Genomic DNA, 18,787 nt, shown 5'->3' on the forward strand with positions numbered 1-18,787 from the left:
ACAAGTGAAAACGTGAGGGATTCATTCAGCATGATGCCTGGGAGCTACTGCCTGATGTGGTTTTTGGCAATGTGAGTTTGTTAAAGATGCAGTGGGATGGATAGCTGCTAACAGACTAAGCTAATGGGCAAATTCTTAACCGGGGCCACTTTTCCCTTGTTTGTAACTGTGCAATGTTGGTTTGGGAAGCATGGATGCCACATCATGCTGCCACTGGACAATGAGGGAAGAAGAGGTCAAGAACTGGGGATAAGGTAAAGGAATAGAGATGTCAGCCGGGCCTGGGCACTTGAAAGGAGAAGAGCAGACGCTGTGCTATTGCTCTGGAGTCCTAGAGCCAGCAGAGGCTGATGTGGTCGCTGGAAGCCATTGGTGAGCTTAATGAAAGACATGTTTAATGCTGACATTCTCACACCCAGGTTCTGGGTCCTTTCCGGAAACAGCAGGCAGGTCCTGCTGGTTCTCTCAGGATATCCTCTAAACCATGGGTCCCAAACTGGGAGGCGTGCCTCCCTGGGGGGGGAACGTGAAGAAATGCGGGGGGGGGGGGCGCAAGGAAACCCAGCCACACCCTTGTCAAGCCCTCCCCAAGTTGTGCTGCTATATTTTTGGGAGGGGGGGCCTGAGGGTTTCTCAAAAATCAAAAAAGGGAGTGTGATCCCAAAAAGTTTGGGAACCACTGCTCTAAACAGATATTCCTTCACTCTCAGGTCTGCCCTTTTAAATTGCATGTGACAGCTCACGTATCTCACTTGGCACTAGAGCTACAGCCAGAAGCTTGCAGAAATGCCCTTCTTAGGATAGAAATGCACCTAACGTCGCTGTCACTATGGCCGCCTCCGATAAACGGAAGGGTTCCTTGTGGAGGCTATGTAGATGGACAGATACACGATGTAAGAACCCTTGTAGGTAGCTGATCAAAGAGAGTCTGGGAGGGATTTTGTTTCTTTCTTCTTCAGAGTCAGCCATTGAAAGAAGTTGGGTGACTCATGCAGGCACTGCTGAGTAGTTGGTTTACCTTTTAGAAGTTGGTAGGTTCAAGGCACTAAGGGACTATAATGCTAACCTTAGACCAATTATTTGTCCTGTTAGAATTCCTCCAGTCAAAAATATGGAACTGCCCATGGCCATAGTGCCTCGGAGATGTTTTGGAGCAATTTCCCCAATATAGAGAGGTTGCACACAGAGGCCAATACCTATAAATAAAAGAAGAAATGTTTTCCTGTTATAAATTAAACTTCATTAGCTTATGACTTGGTAAATGATATTCTGCATGGATCTGTGTGAGGCCCTTTGCCCCATTACAGTGGCTCTCAGGGACATGTAGGCAGCAACTCTGAAATCTCCTTAGGAGAAGGCTTGTGCTGCCTTCTTGACACTTTGTAATCACCCTGTTTAGTCATCCCTAAAATTTCAAATGTGAATTTAAAGGTGAAAAGACTTACACTGTCTTACAGATCCTGTCCTGTTGCAACCTGGGTCCCTGCAGCTCTTTAACTAGCTCCCTGCTGGCTTTTGCCGCAGCTCAGCCAGCTCTTGCTGGAGCTGTGCACTTGGGCGCACCCACTTCCTTCCATCTGTGTGTGAATCACTTTAATCATTCCGACCAATCTACTGTTCAAATTCATGGGCTCAAATTCATGGCTGCCAGAACAGGGAGTCGTGGAACACATTAGCAGGAGAGTCCCATGACCCATAGGATGATGTCTGTTGTACTGAGCTACCACGAGATGTCTTTTCCACAAAAGCCTGTCATGTATGATGAGGTATTTTGCCTATCATGCTGTTTCCTGTTTGCAGTGCTGCCTCTGTTGGACCCAGAATATGAGAGAGACGAGGCAGGTGAATCTTTTTTTCTTTTTTTGAGATCATTTCATCTTAAGCTGTAATGTAGGCAAGCCCAAGTGGAGGTACGTTATGTCACTCAGGAACGTGAAATGACAAACAACCCTTAACCCTCTATACATCAACTTAAAGCGGGGTCCACACTGCAGTATGTCAGCAAGAGCCACTCTCCCGCCAACACAGCTTCCACCTCTGGTTGAGCTGCCAGTGGAATAGTACTCTCCCCTCAGCTGGCCGTGTCTCCACCAGGGCTGCTACAGAGGCACAGAAGCACCGTCATGTTGACCAACCTCTTAACTCTCAGGCTGTTTCCCAATACAGGTACCCTGTGCTGATCTTATCTGTTTCCTCTCCTTGCTCTTCTACCTACACATTACTGCTGCAAGCAGAGGCTACTGTTGAGTGGGGGCACCAGCCACATTGTCCCCCCCCCCAGCCCAGGGAAGGGCCGGGACAACCCCTTCCATCCTCTCCCTGCCCCTTTTCCTGCTCCTCAAAGCAGGGCAGTGAGCTGAGGCCATTGCTTCACTAGCTCCGCTACTGCCAGCGAGTGAGGGAGTCAGACTGCTGCAGCCACTAGCCCCCGACACCGGCTAGCTCCCCTGCTGGATGCAGGCCAGCGTTTGGGACACATGATCCCTCGTACTCCCACATGCATCACTACATCTGCAAGAATCTACCCAGCCTGCTCTATTCCTTTCTCAGCTGCCTGTGCATCTTCCCTTCCTTCTCATAAGCTATTGCTGACGCTCTCTCTCTCCCTTTTTTTAAATTAGGGACTCCACTGCCAAGCCTGTTTAAATCATCACTCCCTGCATGTCAGAGTAGAAGTGGTTCTTGTGACTGTTCAATGCATCTGCACCTCTATTTCACTTCTGTGGTTCAGGACCAGCACCCACTCTCAGATTGCTGGCTCCCCGGCTATCACCTTTCTCAGTCTCTCTCCCTTCTGACTGCCCCCCCCCCCCCCATCTGTGAGATCCCACTTAATCAAACAGGATTGTACATCCCTAATACATAATGGCATTTTAAATTAGATTTATTCAGTAATGTTTATCTTAAATCCGTAAGATTTGTCCAGCATATTGTCGGTTAGACAATTTCTCTTTGCCATTATTAGCAGTATGGCAAGTTCCTGTTACAACCAGGCCAATACCATTGGCACTGTATTTTGGTGTAAAAGGATGACTGGAAAAAAAGTCTAGAAGACTGGTAACAAATTTGTGGTAGTGCTATTCTACATCAGTTTTATTTAGTAGCATTTACATTACGATCGCATTGGAACATCTCTGTTTTCAAGGTTGTAAAATAACCTATAACAACGTATTACAATAATATCTAAAGGATTATGATTATAATAACAATAAACATTATGTGCTAATATCATTCACCATGGCTATGTCTAGACTGCTCCCTCTTGCGCAACAAAATATGAGGCGAAGCAGTGAATATTGCCACACCTCATTTGTATACTGAATGAGCTGCCATTTTTGCACAAGGGGCTTTTGCCCAGAAAGGAGCCACCTACACAGCTCCTTCATGTGCAAAAACACCCTTTTGCGCAAGAGCCGTTCTCCTTGAAAAAAGTGGCAGAACGGCTCTTGTGCAAGAGGGGGTTTTTGCACAAGAAGGAGCAGTGTAGATGGCACCTTTTTGCGCAAAAGCCCCTTACGCAAAATGGCGGCTCATTAAGTATGCAAATGAGGCACAGCAATATTCACTGCTTTGCCTCATTTGCATATTTTCTTGCACAAGAGGGGGCAGTCTAGATATAGCCCATAGTTCTTTAAAGGCAAGAACAGAAATGCATTCACCTGTGTTTACACCAATCAGAAATCTGCCAACCATCAATAACTCAAACAATCCTGTTGGAAAACTGATCCCCATTAAAATGGAGGCCAGTATTGCTATGAAATTGTTCACCAGAAGAGCTCCTTTTCTAAAAGTAAAAATAACAGAAACAAATACTGTTATAAGAAAAATGTCTTAAGAGTACAGAGAAAAGGGTTGGCGTTCCAACAATACAGGTGTCTCAGGACACTGGAATAATTGATGCCTGCCTGGTTTATATTTAAAAACAAACATGCTGCTAACCTGTGTGTATGTGAACTCTCTCATGCGCATGGAGCGTGTTTCTTTATTTCCATGCACGGTGGATATGGACTACATGTGAAGTGTTTGCATTTTGTGCAGGGCCGTCCCTAGGGAGGTGCAGGGCACTCCCACTTCTGCTCTGCCCCCACCTTCCTCCATTCCAGCCTTTCCCTTCAGCCCCCTCCCCCTGGCCCAGGGGACAGCAGGAGGGCCAGAGGCCTAGCCCACCCCCACATGCACCAGTATTAATGATTAGGGGAAGTGGAGCAGCCCAGCCCCAGCCAACTCTGCTCCCCCAGCTCCCAGCTGCACTGCTCTGCTTCCGCTCACCACCCATGACTGCAAGAATAGTTCCAGCCATTCCCGCAAGCCTCTCCTCTGAGCAACACCACCTGTGGGGCTAGCAGCAAGCCTGGAGCCAGCAGAAGGGGCCAAATGCACCCCTGCACCTACCTGGATGTGGAAGTGGAACAACCTCAGTCACATTTCTGGGGGGTTTAGTGGAAGGGATGGAACCCCCCCCCCATCGTCACTGGTGATGGGAAGTGGAGTCAGGTGGGAGTGGGGGATGTGCCTGACCCCTACTGCTGGTGCTAGGCTCCCTGCTAGTGCCCCAGATCACATTGCTCACAGGAGGGGGCTTACTTGGGGTGAGGGTTGGGGCCCCAGCCCACTCAGATCTGCTAGCTCCCCCAGCCATGCCACTCTGCTTCACGCCATCCCTGGCAAGAGTGAGGAGTGGTCCCACCTCCATCACAAGGCCAGGGATGGGGCAGAGGGTTGGGGTGCGGATGAGGGGTTTGAGGTGTGGTGGGATGGGGCTAGGGCCCCTATTTCTCCCTTCCACTGTTTTGCTCTCTCCTTCCCCTTCCCCCTCCCCCCTAACATCCACACACTCATCCAAGCCCAGGCAGGAAGGACTCCACTTGGAGATGTGGGGATGGGGTGAATGCCATCCTGCAGCAGACATGGTTGTCAGCCTGCAGCCAGCCCACTCCCTATAGCCAGGCTGAGCACAGGGCCTGCCTGGGAGAACAGTTTGCTGCAGGCAGGGCAGGGCACAGGGCCAGAGGAAAGGCCCAGCCCTGACATTGGTGGAGCCCATCCTGCTCGCCACCTATGGCAGGAGAGATTGCGGCAGCTGGGAGCTCAGCACCTTTCCAATGTTCAGGCCATGGGACAACTGCCCCCTTTGGCCCTCCTCCCCCAGCAGCAAGCCTGCTGCCAAACAAGGGGTTTCCCTTCTAACTCTCTCTCCAGCTAAGGGATGGGGAACAAGGGCCATTGCTAAAGTGAAACCCTGCTTAACAGTTTACATGCCAAATGTCCGAACAGTTTGTCCTTTTCTGTACCTCTGAGGTGAAAGGGAGCTCATTGTGTCTGCCATGGGACTGAGCAGGCTGAGAACCTGGTCTAACGCTGTTCAGCGCTGGACAGCGACAGGGTTATGTTGGCACCTGTGGATAATACACTGGGGCTGCGTCTAGACTGGCATGATTTTGTGGAAATACTTTTAATGGAAAAGTTTTTCCGTTAAAAGTATTTCTGCAAAAGCGCGTCTAGATTGGCAAGTGACTTTGTGCAAAAGATTTGCTTTTGCGCAAAAGCATCCATGGCCAGTCTAGACGCGATTTTGCTCAAGAAAGCCCCGATCGCCAATTTTAGCCATCAGGGCTTTTTTGCAAGAGGGCTTTTTGTGCAAGAGGGCTTTTTCCCGAGCAGGAGCGTAAAAGCATTTGCGCAAGTAACACTGATTTCTTACATGAGATCGTCAGTGCTCTTGCACAAATTCAAGCGGCCAGTGTAGACAGCTGGCAAGTTTTTGCACAAAAGCGGCCACTTTTGTGGCTCACAACAGGCCACTGGCCAGGGAATGGGAGAAAGGGGAGCAAAGGATGCAGAGTCCCGCTCCTGCCCTGTCTAGGGAGGGAGGTGTCCGCAAGCCATTTCCAGCAGTTCTCATTTCATGGGTCTGGATCCCCCCAGCAGCCTCTTCTTTGAATTGGCCACAGTGGGAAAGGAGCCTCCCCTTCCATTCCACACCCCCTTCTGCCATTGCTCTCCCCTGAAAAGCCAGCCCCTTGGGAGGGTGGGGCAAGGGGCCCCTGGGGGAAGAGGCCTGGAAGGAGAGCACAGCTCTGACACTGCAGGGGACTGGAAGGGGATGGGAAAAGCCCAATGGGATGGGAGGGAATGATGTGGGGGTGCCAGTAGTGTGGGGCTGGGGCAATGAGAAAGAGCAGGGCTGGTTTCAGTCAGTCACCTGCCCTGGCCCAGTCAGGTTCACAGAAGAACCCTTTCTTAGTGCATGAGACTGTTCCTTGCTCTCGTGCCTGCTGCTGCAGCTGCTGCTTTGGAAGCCCAACCCCCGTAAAGCTTACCAACCAGCTTGGACACCAAATCCCTGTGTTCTACTGCTTTCTGGTTTTCTCAGCCAGGCACATCTGTGTTTCCCACCCTGGCCATCAGGACCTAGGGACAGCCCTGGCAGCGAGTGTATACTAGTGTGCAGGGGAGCAGGGACACTTACATACAATGTCCATTGGACTGTATGTGCTTTATGTTGCATGGAGTGCCATGTGCTTAAATATAAGGGAACCTTATCAGATATTGACAAAGAAGGGTTTGATCAGAAGAAGTGGACTGGCAGGCTATAATTCAGAGCTCTTCTTCCAACTCCATGTGACGAAGATCATGTCTGGAGATTATGTCCCAGGGACACTGTAGAAGTCCCCATTCTTTTTTGGCTAATACCATAGTGATTCTGTTTCTACTTAGGCAAGTAGAAGTCTTCTAACTAAAGCATGTTTCCTTCAGAGCTCTTTCTCCATTTGCTTTCATGCCTTTATTGCTAAAGAAAAGAAAAGAAAAGAAAAGAAAAGAAAAGAAAAGAAAAGAAAAGAAAAGAAAAGAAAAGAAAAGAAAAGAAAAGAAAAGAAAAGAAAAGAAAAGAAAGTCTGTTTGCTGCCAACCCTTCCACTGATGCACCCAACTCACCTGCCTAGTTTAATGGCCATGCTGCCTCCAATGTGAGCTCCACACAGACCACCAAGGGAAAATATGGAAGCAATGACCGACCAGAGAAGAGTCAGCAAGCTTGTATTCAGTTCAGTCTGATAGCGACTGCTCCAAGTTTCATTTAGGAATTTGTGGATGTGCTGGAAATGCAGAGTGGTGAATCTATGAGCAGCTCAATAAACAATTGATCACTTACCCCCAAGGCCTGAGATTCCATCCTCAGAGCCAACATGTGTGAGGGGAAACATCTTATTGACTATCAGACATTCCCGGCTAAGCTGGGTTATGCAACAATGCTACGAACTAGCTGTAAATTAGTAGAATCCTGAGTCACTCATGTAGGCAGAATAGTCTCCCTGCTTCCCAAAGACAATTGTGCACAGTGTTGCGGTCCTGCTTTATCTCAGGGGCTACTGCTTTTAAGTAGCAAGTGAATGAGCCTTCCATAGAAAGTCCATTAAGAGCTTTCACCTTCTGCTGAATGAAGTGGGGGAGGAGGTGTGGGTGTGACTGTCAATGGGGCTTGTGCTCCCTAAATCACTTGTGCTCTTTTCAAAATTCCACCCTCCATGCAGATTGCAGAGTAGGCCAGGGTCTCTGCACTGCTCAGGCATGTGATGTGATATCCATCTTGGAAAGTTAGTGGTGGGTTATTATCAGTAACTGAGTCTGACAAGAAGCTCCAGGTCTTGGGCAGAATGGTGAACATTAACACGGGAAAGTCTGGAATCACCTACAGTTCCTCTCCCAAGGAGCCAGTTCTGGCTTGTTCCCTTTCTAGTCTTTCAGCCTGTCTAGTTTTTAATGCCCTAAGAAATAGATTCCCACCACTTCTCAATGGTGACTATTGCACACACCAATAAATCTCACTAATAGGAAATTGATCCTGATAACCAGACTAAATTTTCCTTTTCTCAATTTGATCCCAGAACTCATAGAAATGCTGTCTTAAGCACCCTATGTACTCCTCCTCTTTCCTTGGGACATACAGCCTTCACAGACTGGTAAATTGTTAACCTATACATCTCTTGGACATTTCGTTTTAAGCCCCTGTTTTAGTAGTTTTGAATGTGTTACCATTATCCATGTCTTAGTCCAAATAAAAACCCTAGGTGCCCCATTAGTGCAAAGACTGCAGGTTTTACATTTGGACTCTCTTGAATTAATGTGCGTCAGTCAACAAAGCATCCAAAGAGCAGACAAACAGCGCTATTTTTGCATTCCCCCATTCTCTTTCCAGCATATGACTTAGCCTGTCATGTATAGTGTATTTTTAACCACCATAAAGCATTAAATCAAATGGAAGCTGCATAGTTTAATTGGCAAAATAAGTCAGCTGTTAGCTGAAATTCACACCCTTCTTTTTCATGCGGCCATTCTACTCTAGTTCTCTCTGGGTCTTCTACAATAAATATGCAGGATATGTAATACCACTAAGTGAAGGTACAAAAGTTAAGGGTAAGGTGAACACTTCTGAGGGCCATTTCCAGGTATAAAGAAAATAAAAATTTCTGGACACCCTTGTATATTTCTATCAGGTATTCTAAACTTGCCTTTGTGCTATGTCAGCCATAGAAATTTACGAGGGACAAGATTTATCACCTGGAGTATGTCTAGACTACATGGTTCTGTCGATGGAGCCATGTAAACTAGTTTACCTGGCATAGTCAAAGAAGTGGGGATTTAAATAATCCCCGCTTCATTAAAATAAACATGGCCAACGCGCTGTGCCAACAATCAGCTGATCTGACACAGCACGGCAGTCTAGACTGGGGAAGTCTGTTGGCTGGGGAAGTCTTTGCTGACCAATCCTGTAAACCTCATTTCACGAGGCATAAGGGATCGCGTCTAGACTGCTGCGCTGTGCTGGATCAGCTGATTGTCAGCGCAGCAGCCATGTTTATTTTAATGAAGTGGGGATTATTTAAATCCCCGCTTCCTTGCTTATGCCTAGTAAACTAGTTTATATAGCTCTGTCGACGGAGCCATGTAGTCTAGACATACCCCTTGTGCATTCCCTTGAAACAGAGCTTAGAGGAGAATTATGTCCCTCTGGTAACTTGTCGGTTGGCATTCTCTGCAGCTGGAAACTCTCAAGGAAGATCAGAGAATCATCCAGAATCCCACGAATGAAAGGTCTCCTTCTGCTCCCACTGAAACAAAGGTGAGTTTTGCCATTGACTTGAGCAGAACAGCACATGCCCCAAAGTGCACAAGAATGCAAACAATAAGATGGTGCCTTACCACAGTGGGCGCATTGATAATGGAAACATTATAGCCATATTGAAATGTCCCTCCAATTCCTACAGCACAAACAGCCAGAACCAGGGTCCAGCTGGGCAGCTATGGAAAGAAACAAAGAATAACCAGGAAATGAGACACGTGCTGCCTCTCAGTAACTCCAAAGAGTTGCACACATCTCCTAAGTGGCAAGCTGGAGTCCAGGAAACAATCCAGCAGCTTTGCTTGGGACTTTGAGGGCATGTGACTGCCTAAGCTGACAGGATGCCTGGTTCTTACAAAGGCCTGTCTGTTTATGCTGCTTCTAACAAGTCTAATAGAGGTGAGTGGCTTTTAATTATTAACTATTAATGGATTAACATGAACTATATTTAAAAAACCAAGTGGGGATAGAGCCCCAAAAGATCAGCCTGTGCTCCAGAGGATGTTCTCTTGCCCTGAAATGCGGGGACAGAAAGTGGGCCCCTTTCTGTCCACATTAGGAATGTTAAATATCTGTTAATTGAACAGTTGAGTAACCTCATGAATTCTTATAGGTTAATTGACTATTCTATAGTCCCCATGCGCGGGGGCGGCAGCCAGTGCACTGTGACTCCACTTGGGGTGCCAGACAGGAGCTGGTCTGTGAGGGAAGCCAGTTTAAAAACCTTCTCCCCTCGCAGACCAGTTGCCTGTCGCCCTGTGCTGCTGCCTCTGATACAGTGGCAGCAGCGTAGGGTGGCAGCAGCCCTGTCCAGGGGAGGGAGGGAGTGTGTGTAGTCTATAACATTAACCTATAAGCTTTTGCTTATCAGATAATCAGTTAATAGACTACACTATTACATCCCTAATCCACATGTGACCCAGGAGGCTCTCACCAGGCAGCACCAGTTTTAGAGCTGTGTCTTTGTCTGATCATATGCAGAAGTGTTCTGTTCCCACTATGGCCTCCACTACAAGTAACTCCATGGAGATGGGCACGCAGGGCCACATGCCTCCTGCCAATTTCTGCCAGGGTTTATATTTTTATTTTGTTTTTTGCAGGGGGTGGTTGCAAACCATGTGAGTGCACAGTAGTTTGTTTCAAAAGAGATACTAGCACCAGCGAGCTGCTCTCTCTTCATCCTCCCTCTTCGCAATCTCACCCCTGCTGGTGCAAGGTATGAGGATCAAATTCTGCATTTGCCTGAGGCTTTGACAGCTGGGCCCATGGTGGGATCACTGCTGGCCTGTGGGACCCAGTCCCTGCTCTGGTGTTTGTTCAGGACTCACACAGGGACCTCATGGGATATAACCAGGGCCATGGGGTGGCTAATGCACAGGCGCCCCCTTGGAAGCTAGGCTGGAAACCATCCAGCCTCCAGGGTCTCCCAGCATGGGTTTCCTGTTGACTCAGAGCTGGCCCCATGCTCGGTCACAAGATGCCTCCCTGCACAGCAGCTGGGAGAGCTGAGCCTGTACAGTGACCTCAGAGGCGGGGTGAGCTGCACCCTGCAGGGGCAGGCAGCAGCCACAACCGGGTGCTGCAGGGACAAGCTGGCGCTTTCCAGAAGGGGAGGCTGAAGGGAGGGGAGGGGCCTGCCCGGGCGGGGAGGGACATGACATGTGCCCCCCACCATCAACCGTTACATGTCACCTCTTTGGAACTTGCACAGACAACAACCCCCAGCACCGCGGGTCATATCTCATGATTTCTGGCTTGGAGCTGCATGCAATTAATCGCTGGACGGAATTAACCTGTTCCAGGTTTCTACTCTTAGAAATGTCCCAACACTCCTACTCAGAGCACACTGAGTCTATGCTGCTAAGAACACTGCATTCACTCTAAGCAAAAGCAGCAAGGCATCCGGTGGCACCTTAAAGACTAGCACATTTATTAGGGCACAACCTTTTGTGGGCTGCAGCTCCCTTGGTCAGATATGAGAAGTGAAAGAATCATATGGCAGGGATGTCTACTTCCATACAGAGACGGGAGTGTTAATGAGGCTAATTCAATCAGGGTGGATGTGGCTCACTTCCAAGAGTAATAAGGTGAGAATACCCCTGTACTTACCTACGAGCTTTCATTCAGAACGTATCACATAATCCATTATCTACAGCCAAGTGCTAAGTCACAACTGTATTTGTTCCAGCCAAACACCTGCAGGATCTCTATCAAGCATTCTTAAAACTACAATACTCACCTCCCACATAACAGACTCAGCATAGAAAGCAACAGAACACTATTGGTCATTACCTACAGCCCCCAGCTAAAACTTCTCAAATACATCATCAAGGATCTACAACCCATCCCAGATGATGACCCCTTGCTCTCAGACCATGGGAGGCAGGCCAGTCCTTGCTTGCAGACAGACCCATAACCTGAAATACATATTCACCACCAACTACACACCCCACAACAGAAACACTAACCCAGGAACCTATCCCTGCAACACCCTATTGCCAGCTCTGTCCACACCTCTATCACAGTGACACAGGACCTACCCTCATCTACCACACCATCAAAGGCTCATTCACCTGCACATCCACTTTGTGATCTGTGCCATCTTGTGCTAACAGTGCCCCTCTGCCATTCACTTGGGACAAACTAGACAGTCTCTACACAACAGAATACATGGACACAAATCAGACATCAAGAGTGGTAAATACAAAAAATGGGAGGGAGGGGTTTAACCTCCCTGGGCACACAGTTACTGACTTGAAAGTTGCCATTCTAAAGCAAAAAGCATCAAAAAATTCATGTGCAAATGTGACACCATCAGACTGTGTCTGAATAGAGACTGAGAATGACTCTCTCATTACCATAAGTAAATTTCCCCTTTGGGGATTCTCAGCCTCCTGTCACTGTTGGAAGTGGGCCACATACACCCTGATTGAATGAGCTTCATTAACACTGTTGTCACACTCCCATCTCTGTATGGAAGTAGACATCCCTGCCATCTGATTCTTTCACTTCTCGCATCTGACCAAGGGAGCTGCAGCCCACAGAAATGAGTGCCATAGAGCCCTAATAAATGTGTTAGTCTTTAAGGTGCCACCAGACTCATTATTTTTGTTGAAACAGACTCATACGGCTTCCTCTCTGAAATTAAGGCAGAAGGTTTCTTTCAGCACCTACCACAGCTGGTCACTCTTCTGGATATACAGTATATGGACGCAAAGAAATTAAGTGTAGTTAATGCTGAATAAACAATAAATAATAATTATGCTGATCCAGCCCTACAAAAATGCAGCATCCTTGCTTTCCACTATCATAAAAGCAACACTTGATGAGGAACAATGTCATTCAATGGGACTGGTATGGAACTGAGAGCCAGAACTCACAGAGTTTATTCCTGACTGTCACTGACTCTGTGTGTGGCCTGAGAAATCCAGTAAAATTGTCTTTTGTCTCAGTTTCTCAGCTGTAAGACAGGGCTTTAAAATTCTGTGAGGTACTTTGAACTCTACAGACAAACTTCTAACAGTTATATTATTAAGGAAGCATAGTCATTGCCTTATTTAATTTGACCTAAAGCTATTACATTTTGGGTTGAACCCTTCTTATCCACTGAGACTCCCTAGTTCAGTTCTCATTTTTCTTTCTGAAATCATCCCTAATCAGGGAACATTGCAGGCAAGATTAAACAACACCTATGTGCAGGGCTTCTTTCTTTCTTTCTTTCTTTCTTTCTTTCTTTCTTTCTTTCTTTCTTTCTTTCTTTCTTTCTTTCTTTCTTTCTTTCTTTCTTTCTTTCTTTCTTTCTTTCTTTCTTTCTTTCTTTCTTTCTTTCTAGTAACAACATCATTAAGGTGTACACATATCATACTAAGTAACTGTGTGATCTGCCTATTGTCCTTCCTTTCCCATTCCTGCCCATCTCTGTCTCCTTATGACTCTCATTTGTTCTGTCATGTTGATTTTAGAACAATGTTCTTCAGAGTAAGAACATGTCTATCCTTGTGTGAGCTACCCAGCCATGGTATTTTGTCACATTCAGGTTATGTCTACACTACAAAGAAAAGTTGGAGAAAGATATGCACATCGTGGTTTGCTATAAGCATATCTTTTTCCGCTTTTCTTCCAAAAGAGGCTTTTCTGACATTTGGCCAGTTTACACAGGGCCAAATGTTGGGAAAAATAACCCCTCTTTTGGAACATCTCTTCTTCCTCATAGAATGAGGTTTCCAGGGATGCTGAAAAAACGTGTCTGTTTTTCTGAAAAATGTTTTCAGAAAAGCAGACGCCTTCCTTGGACGCAGCAGAGATTTTGGTATCCCGGAAAAACTCTTCAGTGTAGACATAGCCTAATACATCAGTTTAGAAACATGTCATCAACCAAAAGACTTCTCCATAGAATTTCACATGGGACTCGGGGAAATTTCAAGAAAAGTTCCAAGTCTCAAGTCCTTTTCCTGCTAAGCCTAATTGTTTCCTTTGTGGGATTCTGATTTAAAGATACAGCACAAAACAATTGGATAATGTCTCCTTTGCAATTCATGAGTACAAGTAACAAAACCCCATGCCCCACAAGCATCTTTCCAGGTAAGGGTAGTTCTGCTTACCTTGCGGGGGCTTCTATGACCTTTCAGCAGAGGCTGGCACTCCATTCTTTGTATGGGGCTAGGTTAGATTTCCCTTGAAAACTTTAACAATCTACAGTGCAAGAATGAGAGGTGCCATAGACATTGAAGTTATGATTACTATTTGCTAGTAGTGCTAATGGGGAAAAACCTGGATTCTTTATTCCAGATCTGGCACTCTGGGCTTCTTCCTCTCAGAATGGAGCGGGGTGTTTAGTGATAGAAATATTCAACCCTCCCATAAAGTCACAGTTTGAAGAGCTATCTAAATAGCCCTTTTGACATTAAACTGTGAAGAGTCCCTTCGTTTCAGTCACTCAGGGAAACATGCACATTAGCTGCCTGTTAATTATGAACAATATTTTGGCCAGTAAAGAAAGCAAAAGGATAGTTACCTTGTGATTTGCTGTCAAGTCGCCCATTGTCCCTGATCCTGTAATAGTTTGCTTACTGCATTCCATTGATTATAAACCAAGGAGTCGAGTTAATAATATTAAACGGTGGGAAAGCAGACAACCTTGTCCCTAAACCAAGCCCTTCAAGCTCCTGGCCCTTCAGGCACAAGTAGGAAGCACCCAGCTCCTCATCTGACTAGGATTTAATACCCTGCCCAGAGCAGCTGAGCCAGATCTGAGCTAGCAGTGCCAGCTTGGAGGCAGGAGGATTAATTACTGTCTGTGTCTGTGAATACTGGAAGCTTGCATGGAATGGGATAAGAGCGCCAAATAATAAGGGATCTGTTTAGCTATTTATTTTATGTCATTGTTATCAAATGACTTTGCCAGGAGGTTTCTTTGCCATGCTGGAGGATGGTGAGATTCAGCATTCCACACATCATCAGTATTCTTTACCATTTTGTTATGCCTATGGGATGGTCAGTGGGGATGGAACATTTTCAGTGAGTGCTGAATGGTAAAAACCTCCAGTGTTACCCTTGGATACACTCATGGAGCTTTCATTAATGTCAGTGGGGATTGCGGGTACAAACCAAGGTCAGAATGGGACTCTTTTAGTTGTAACATTATTTATAAACAAACAAATTGCTAATCTGACAGCCTCTGCCTGGAAAAAAACCCAACTAACTTTTCTCTTAAAAAACAACAAATGGTCTGGTAGCACTTTATAGACTAACAAAACATGGGGTCTCCAAGCTTTTTAAGTACGAGAGCACTTTTTTAATTTAAGTGCAATTGAAGAGCTACTTCAGACCCAGATACCCTTGTCCCACCTCCTTTGTGCCCCTTCTCCGAGGCCCCGCCTCTGCTCACTCCATCCTCCCTTCCTCCCCCATCCTCCCTCACTTTCACCAGGCTGGGGTGCAGACTCTGGTCTTGGATTAAGGGATCTGGAGTGTGAGGGGCTCTGAGCTTGGGTCAGGCAGTTGGGGTGCAGGAGGGATGCTAGGTGCATGCTAGCAGAGGTGCTCGGATGCAGAGGTGCTCGGAGCTCTAGGGCAGAGACGTGCAGTGTACTCAGGGGTTCATGACTGGGGTAGGGTTTCGGGATGTGGGCTCCGGCTGGGACCTACTGACCTCAGATGGTTGTGCGGTGGGACTAAGACAGGCTCACCCCGGGTATGTCTACACTACAAAGTTAGTTCGAACTAACGGACGTTAGTTCGAACTAACTTTAATATGTGCTACACTAGCGCTCCGCTAGATCGAATTTGAATCGAACTAGCGGAGCGCTTAGTTCGAACTAGGTAAACCTCATTTTACGAGGACTAACGCCTAGTTCGAACTAGCTAGTTCGAACTAAGGGCTGTGTAGCCCTTTAGTTCGAACTAGTGGGAGGCTAGCCCTCCCCAGGTTTCCCTGGTGGCCACTCTGGCCAACACCAGGGAAACTCTACTGCCCCCCTCCCGGCCCCGGACCCCTTAAAGGGGCACGGGCTGGCTACGGTGCCCGTGCCAGGTGCAAGCCTGCCAGCACCCAGCTAGCAGACCCTGCACCTGGCACGGCACAGAGCCACCCACCCGATGCCCCCCAGCCCTCCCCCTCTTGCCGGGACCAGGCTGGCGGCTCCCGGGAGCTTGCCCTGGACCGCAAGAGGCGGGCACCTTCCTGGGCTAGTGCGGACATCGTGGACCTCGTCCACGATCTCCGCACTAGGCACAGGAAAGTGGCTGTCTAGGGCAGGAGAGCTGCCAGCCTGGCCACCCAGGACCAGGTGTGCATGAAAATCAAGGGGGTCCACTGAGACCCCCGACACTGAGCCCTGAGCTTACAATGGCCGTCCTGGGTCAGACCAAAGGTCCATCTAGCCCAGTAGCCTGTCTGCCGACAGCGGCCAACCCTAGGGACCCTGAAGGGGATGGACCGAAGACAGTGACCAAGCCATTTGTCTCGTGCCATCCCTCTCCAGCCTTCCACAAACTTTGGGCAGGGACACCACTCCTACCCTCTGGCTAATAGGACTCCATGGACCCAACCTCCATCACTTTATCTCACTTCCCTTTAAACTCTGTTCTAGTTCTAGCCTTCACAGCGTCCTGCAGCAAGGAGTTCCACAGGTTAACTATTTGCTTTGGGAAGAAGAACAACTTTCTCTTACTAGTTTGAAGCCTGCTACCCATTCCTTTCCTTTGGTGTCCTCTAGTCCTTCTTTATGGGAACTCAGGAAGAACTTTTCTGAATGCACCCTCTCCACCCAACCCCTGCTTTTACAGACCTCTATCCTGTCCCCCCTCCGTCTCCTCTTTTCTAAGCTGAACAGTCCCAGTCTCTGTAGCCTTTCTTCATCTGGGACCTGTTCCCAACCCCTGATCATGTTAGTTGCCCTCCCCTCTCCCAGCCTTTCTCTTCCCCTCTCCCACCTCCTTTTCCCAGTCTCCCCCAGTTTTGTTCAATAAAGACAGAGTCAATGTTGGAAGAAACGTTATCTTTATTTTGTACATCAATAAGAAAAGGAGCTAGGGAAGGGTAAGTGGAAGGAGGTGAGGGAGGAATGGGGTACGAGCCCCCGATGGGGAGGACTGGGCTGGCTCTGCGGGCTTCTGGGGGTGGAAGCTCTCCTGCAGCCCCCCAATTACTCCCTCTCCCCAGATGGCAGCCTGTGGCAAGTGCAGCCAGGCTGATGGCCGAGTGGTGTGATGTGCCCAGTGTGAGCACTCAGGGCACTCCAAGCCAGAACTTCTTTGCAAGCGGGGCACCCCTTAGAACTGTGTGTCCGGGGTGGGGGTCGGGACCCTTTAAGCGCAGCCCTCGGCTAGCCTGAGACAGCATCTCCACGCTCTAAGTCCTCCTCTGATGCCCTGCCGGCACTGCTTCCGGCCATCCTTAAGCCCTGTTCAGAGTCCACTCAATGTGGACTTGCTAGTTTGAACTAGCAAAACGCTAGTTCGAACTAGTTTTTAGTTCTAGATGCGTTAGTTCGAACTAGCTTAGTTCGAATTAACTAATTCGAACTAAGTTAGTTCGAACTAGCGCTGTAGTGTAGACGTACCCCCCTGCCTGGCCCTGCACCACTCCCAAAAGCAGTCAGAAAACTCCATCCCAAGTCCTGTTGTGTCCCCCTCTCTGCTCTGTGGAGATAGGATGCAGAATGGGGGAGGGGCACCCTGATATCAGCACCCTCCTCTCCCTCTCCTGCCCAGCAAGCAGGAGGCTCCTGAGAGGACAGCTCCAAGGCAGAGGGCAGGAGCTGTGCAGCAGTGCAGGGAGAGGCAGCTATGTGCGGCACTTGGTAGCCTCTTGGCCAAACCAGCCAGGATCCCCTGTCAGAGGCGCCAAGATCTACCAGTAGATCCCGATCGACTGCTTGGTGACCACTGATGTAGATGGTGTCATGAGCTTTCGTGGGCACAGCCCACTTCTTCAGATGACCGGAGTTTTGAGTTTAGGATGTGCAGACCCAAAATAAATGGGAGGGGGGGGAGGGAAAAAAGGAAGGGGCGGGAAACAAGGAGCAGAGGGTACAGAAATACCAAAGGGAAAAACAAGTATGCAGAACTGGCAATCTATAAACACCTGAAGATTGGATAGTTGAAAAGAAACAGATCAAAGGATAGTAATAGATAGAAAGGGTGCTAATGCTAGAATCTACACAGACAAAGAGCTGTTTGCACCTTCATCAACTGTTAAGTTGATAGTGTCCCAACCATCCTTCATCAGGATTGAGGCAATCAGCATGAGAACTGAATTTGCGAATGAAATGTAATTCCAACACCTTTCTGTGTACTTGACTTGTAGAATTGGTTTGTGATAAGACTGCCACCTAGAGATCTTTTAAAGTTAGTCAAGGCTAAATTAGGCAAAGTACTGATGAAAAACCATCTGACAGTCAGCAGAGCAGCTGAACTGGATATAGACAAGCTACAATCACATTTTATTTTCCTTTCCTTTGGTTTAAGTTTGTAGCTTTTGAAAGATGCCGGAAGACAAGCCTGGTGCTGATATTTTCTACTGAAACACAGCATTGACAGTGGCAACACAAGTATACTTCATATAGCTTTATCGATTTGCCCCCCCACCCTGCCATGCCCTGCCCAGATGGGGACGCCTTCTCATGCTGCATAGTGATTTAATTCTTTGTGTACAGTTAATTTATGGCATCACTGCTCAGAGAGGCCAACAAATAGGTCACTTACGATGGTGCTTTTTGTGATGTGGAAATGTCTATTCTAGAAAATGGAACTAATTCAATCTAGTCTCTCTCTGCACTGGGCACTACAAGTGAATGTTCCTTTTTTCAGTCAGTGACATTAAAAAGTATTCTGCCACCTCTTCCATACACACAAAGTAAATGATCGTTATTAAAACAGGAAATAGTCAGGCTGTTGAGGGGTAAATTGGTTATAGCTAGTAATTATACATATATTTAAATGTGGGAATTTAGGGTCTCATCCACAACTACTGGAATATGGGACTTGACTTCTGCTTGTTTATTAGTAGTTACACTTTGTCTAGCGTTGAAAATTACATTTTTGAGGCACATAGTGGGCTACCAGAACACTGCAGAAGGGGATAAAGGTCTATCTTATTGCTATGAGCTTCTGGAATTGACTCCAGCCCTGCAGTGAGAGTCACACAGGGCTGCCAAGTGTCTG

At 47.5% G+C, this 18,787-nt stretch overlaps 1 protein-coding gene across 2 annotated transcripts in view; it reads right to left on the reverse strand.

The window, feature by feature from the left end:
- LOC102461712 (solute carrier family 2, facilitated glucose transporter member 11-like) overlaps nucleotides 1-14,374 on the reverse strand; it is a 32,228-nt gene extending 17,854 nt beyond the window's left edge. Inside the window, exons 1-5 of one of the 2 annotated variants that reach the window (XM_006119651.4) lie at nucleotides 14,136-14,374; nucleotides 9,202-9,300; nucleotides 6,937-7,097; nucleotides 3,660-3,784; nucleotides 1,067-1,196 (exon numbers count right to left, since the gene is read on the reverse strand). In XM_006119651.4, coding sequence (XP_006119713.2) covers nucleotides 1,067-1,196; nucleotides 3,660-3,784; nucleotides 6,937-7,097; nucleotides 9,202-9,300; nucleotides 14,136-14,201 — 581 coding nt within the window. In that variant the 5' untranslated portion in view covers nucleotides 14,202-14,374. Of the gene's footprint in view, nucleotides 1-1,066; nucleotides 1,197-3,659; nucleotides 3,785-6,936; nucleotides 7,098-9,201; nucleotides 9,301-13,722; nucleotides 13,974-14,135 lie in introns of those variants that run through there. The other variant, XM_014571789.3, reaches the window with a different exon arrangement.
- Between the last annotated feature and the right edge of the window lie 4,413 nt (nucleotides 14,375-18,787).

The sequence above is a fragment of the Pelodiscus sinensis genome, chromosome 15, assembly GCF_049634645.1.
Source record: "Pelodiscus sinensis isolate JC-2024 chromosome 15, ASM4963464v1, whole genome shotgun sequence".
Lineage (NCBI taxonomy): Eukaryota > Metazoa > Chordata > Testudines > Trionychidae > Pelodiscus > Pelodiscus sinensis.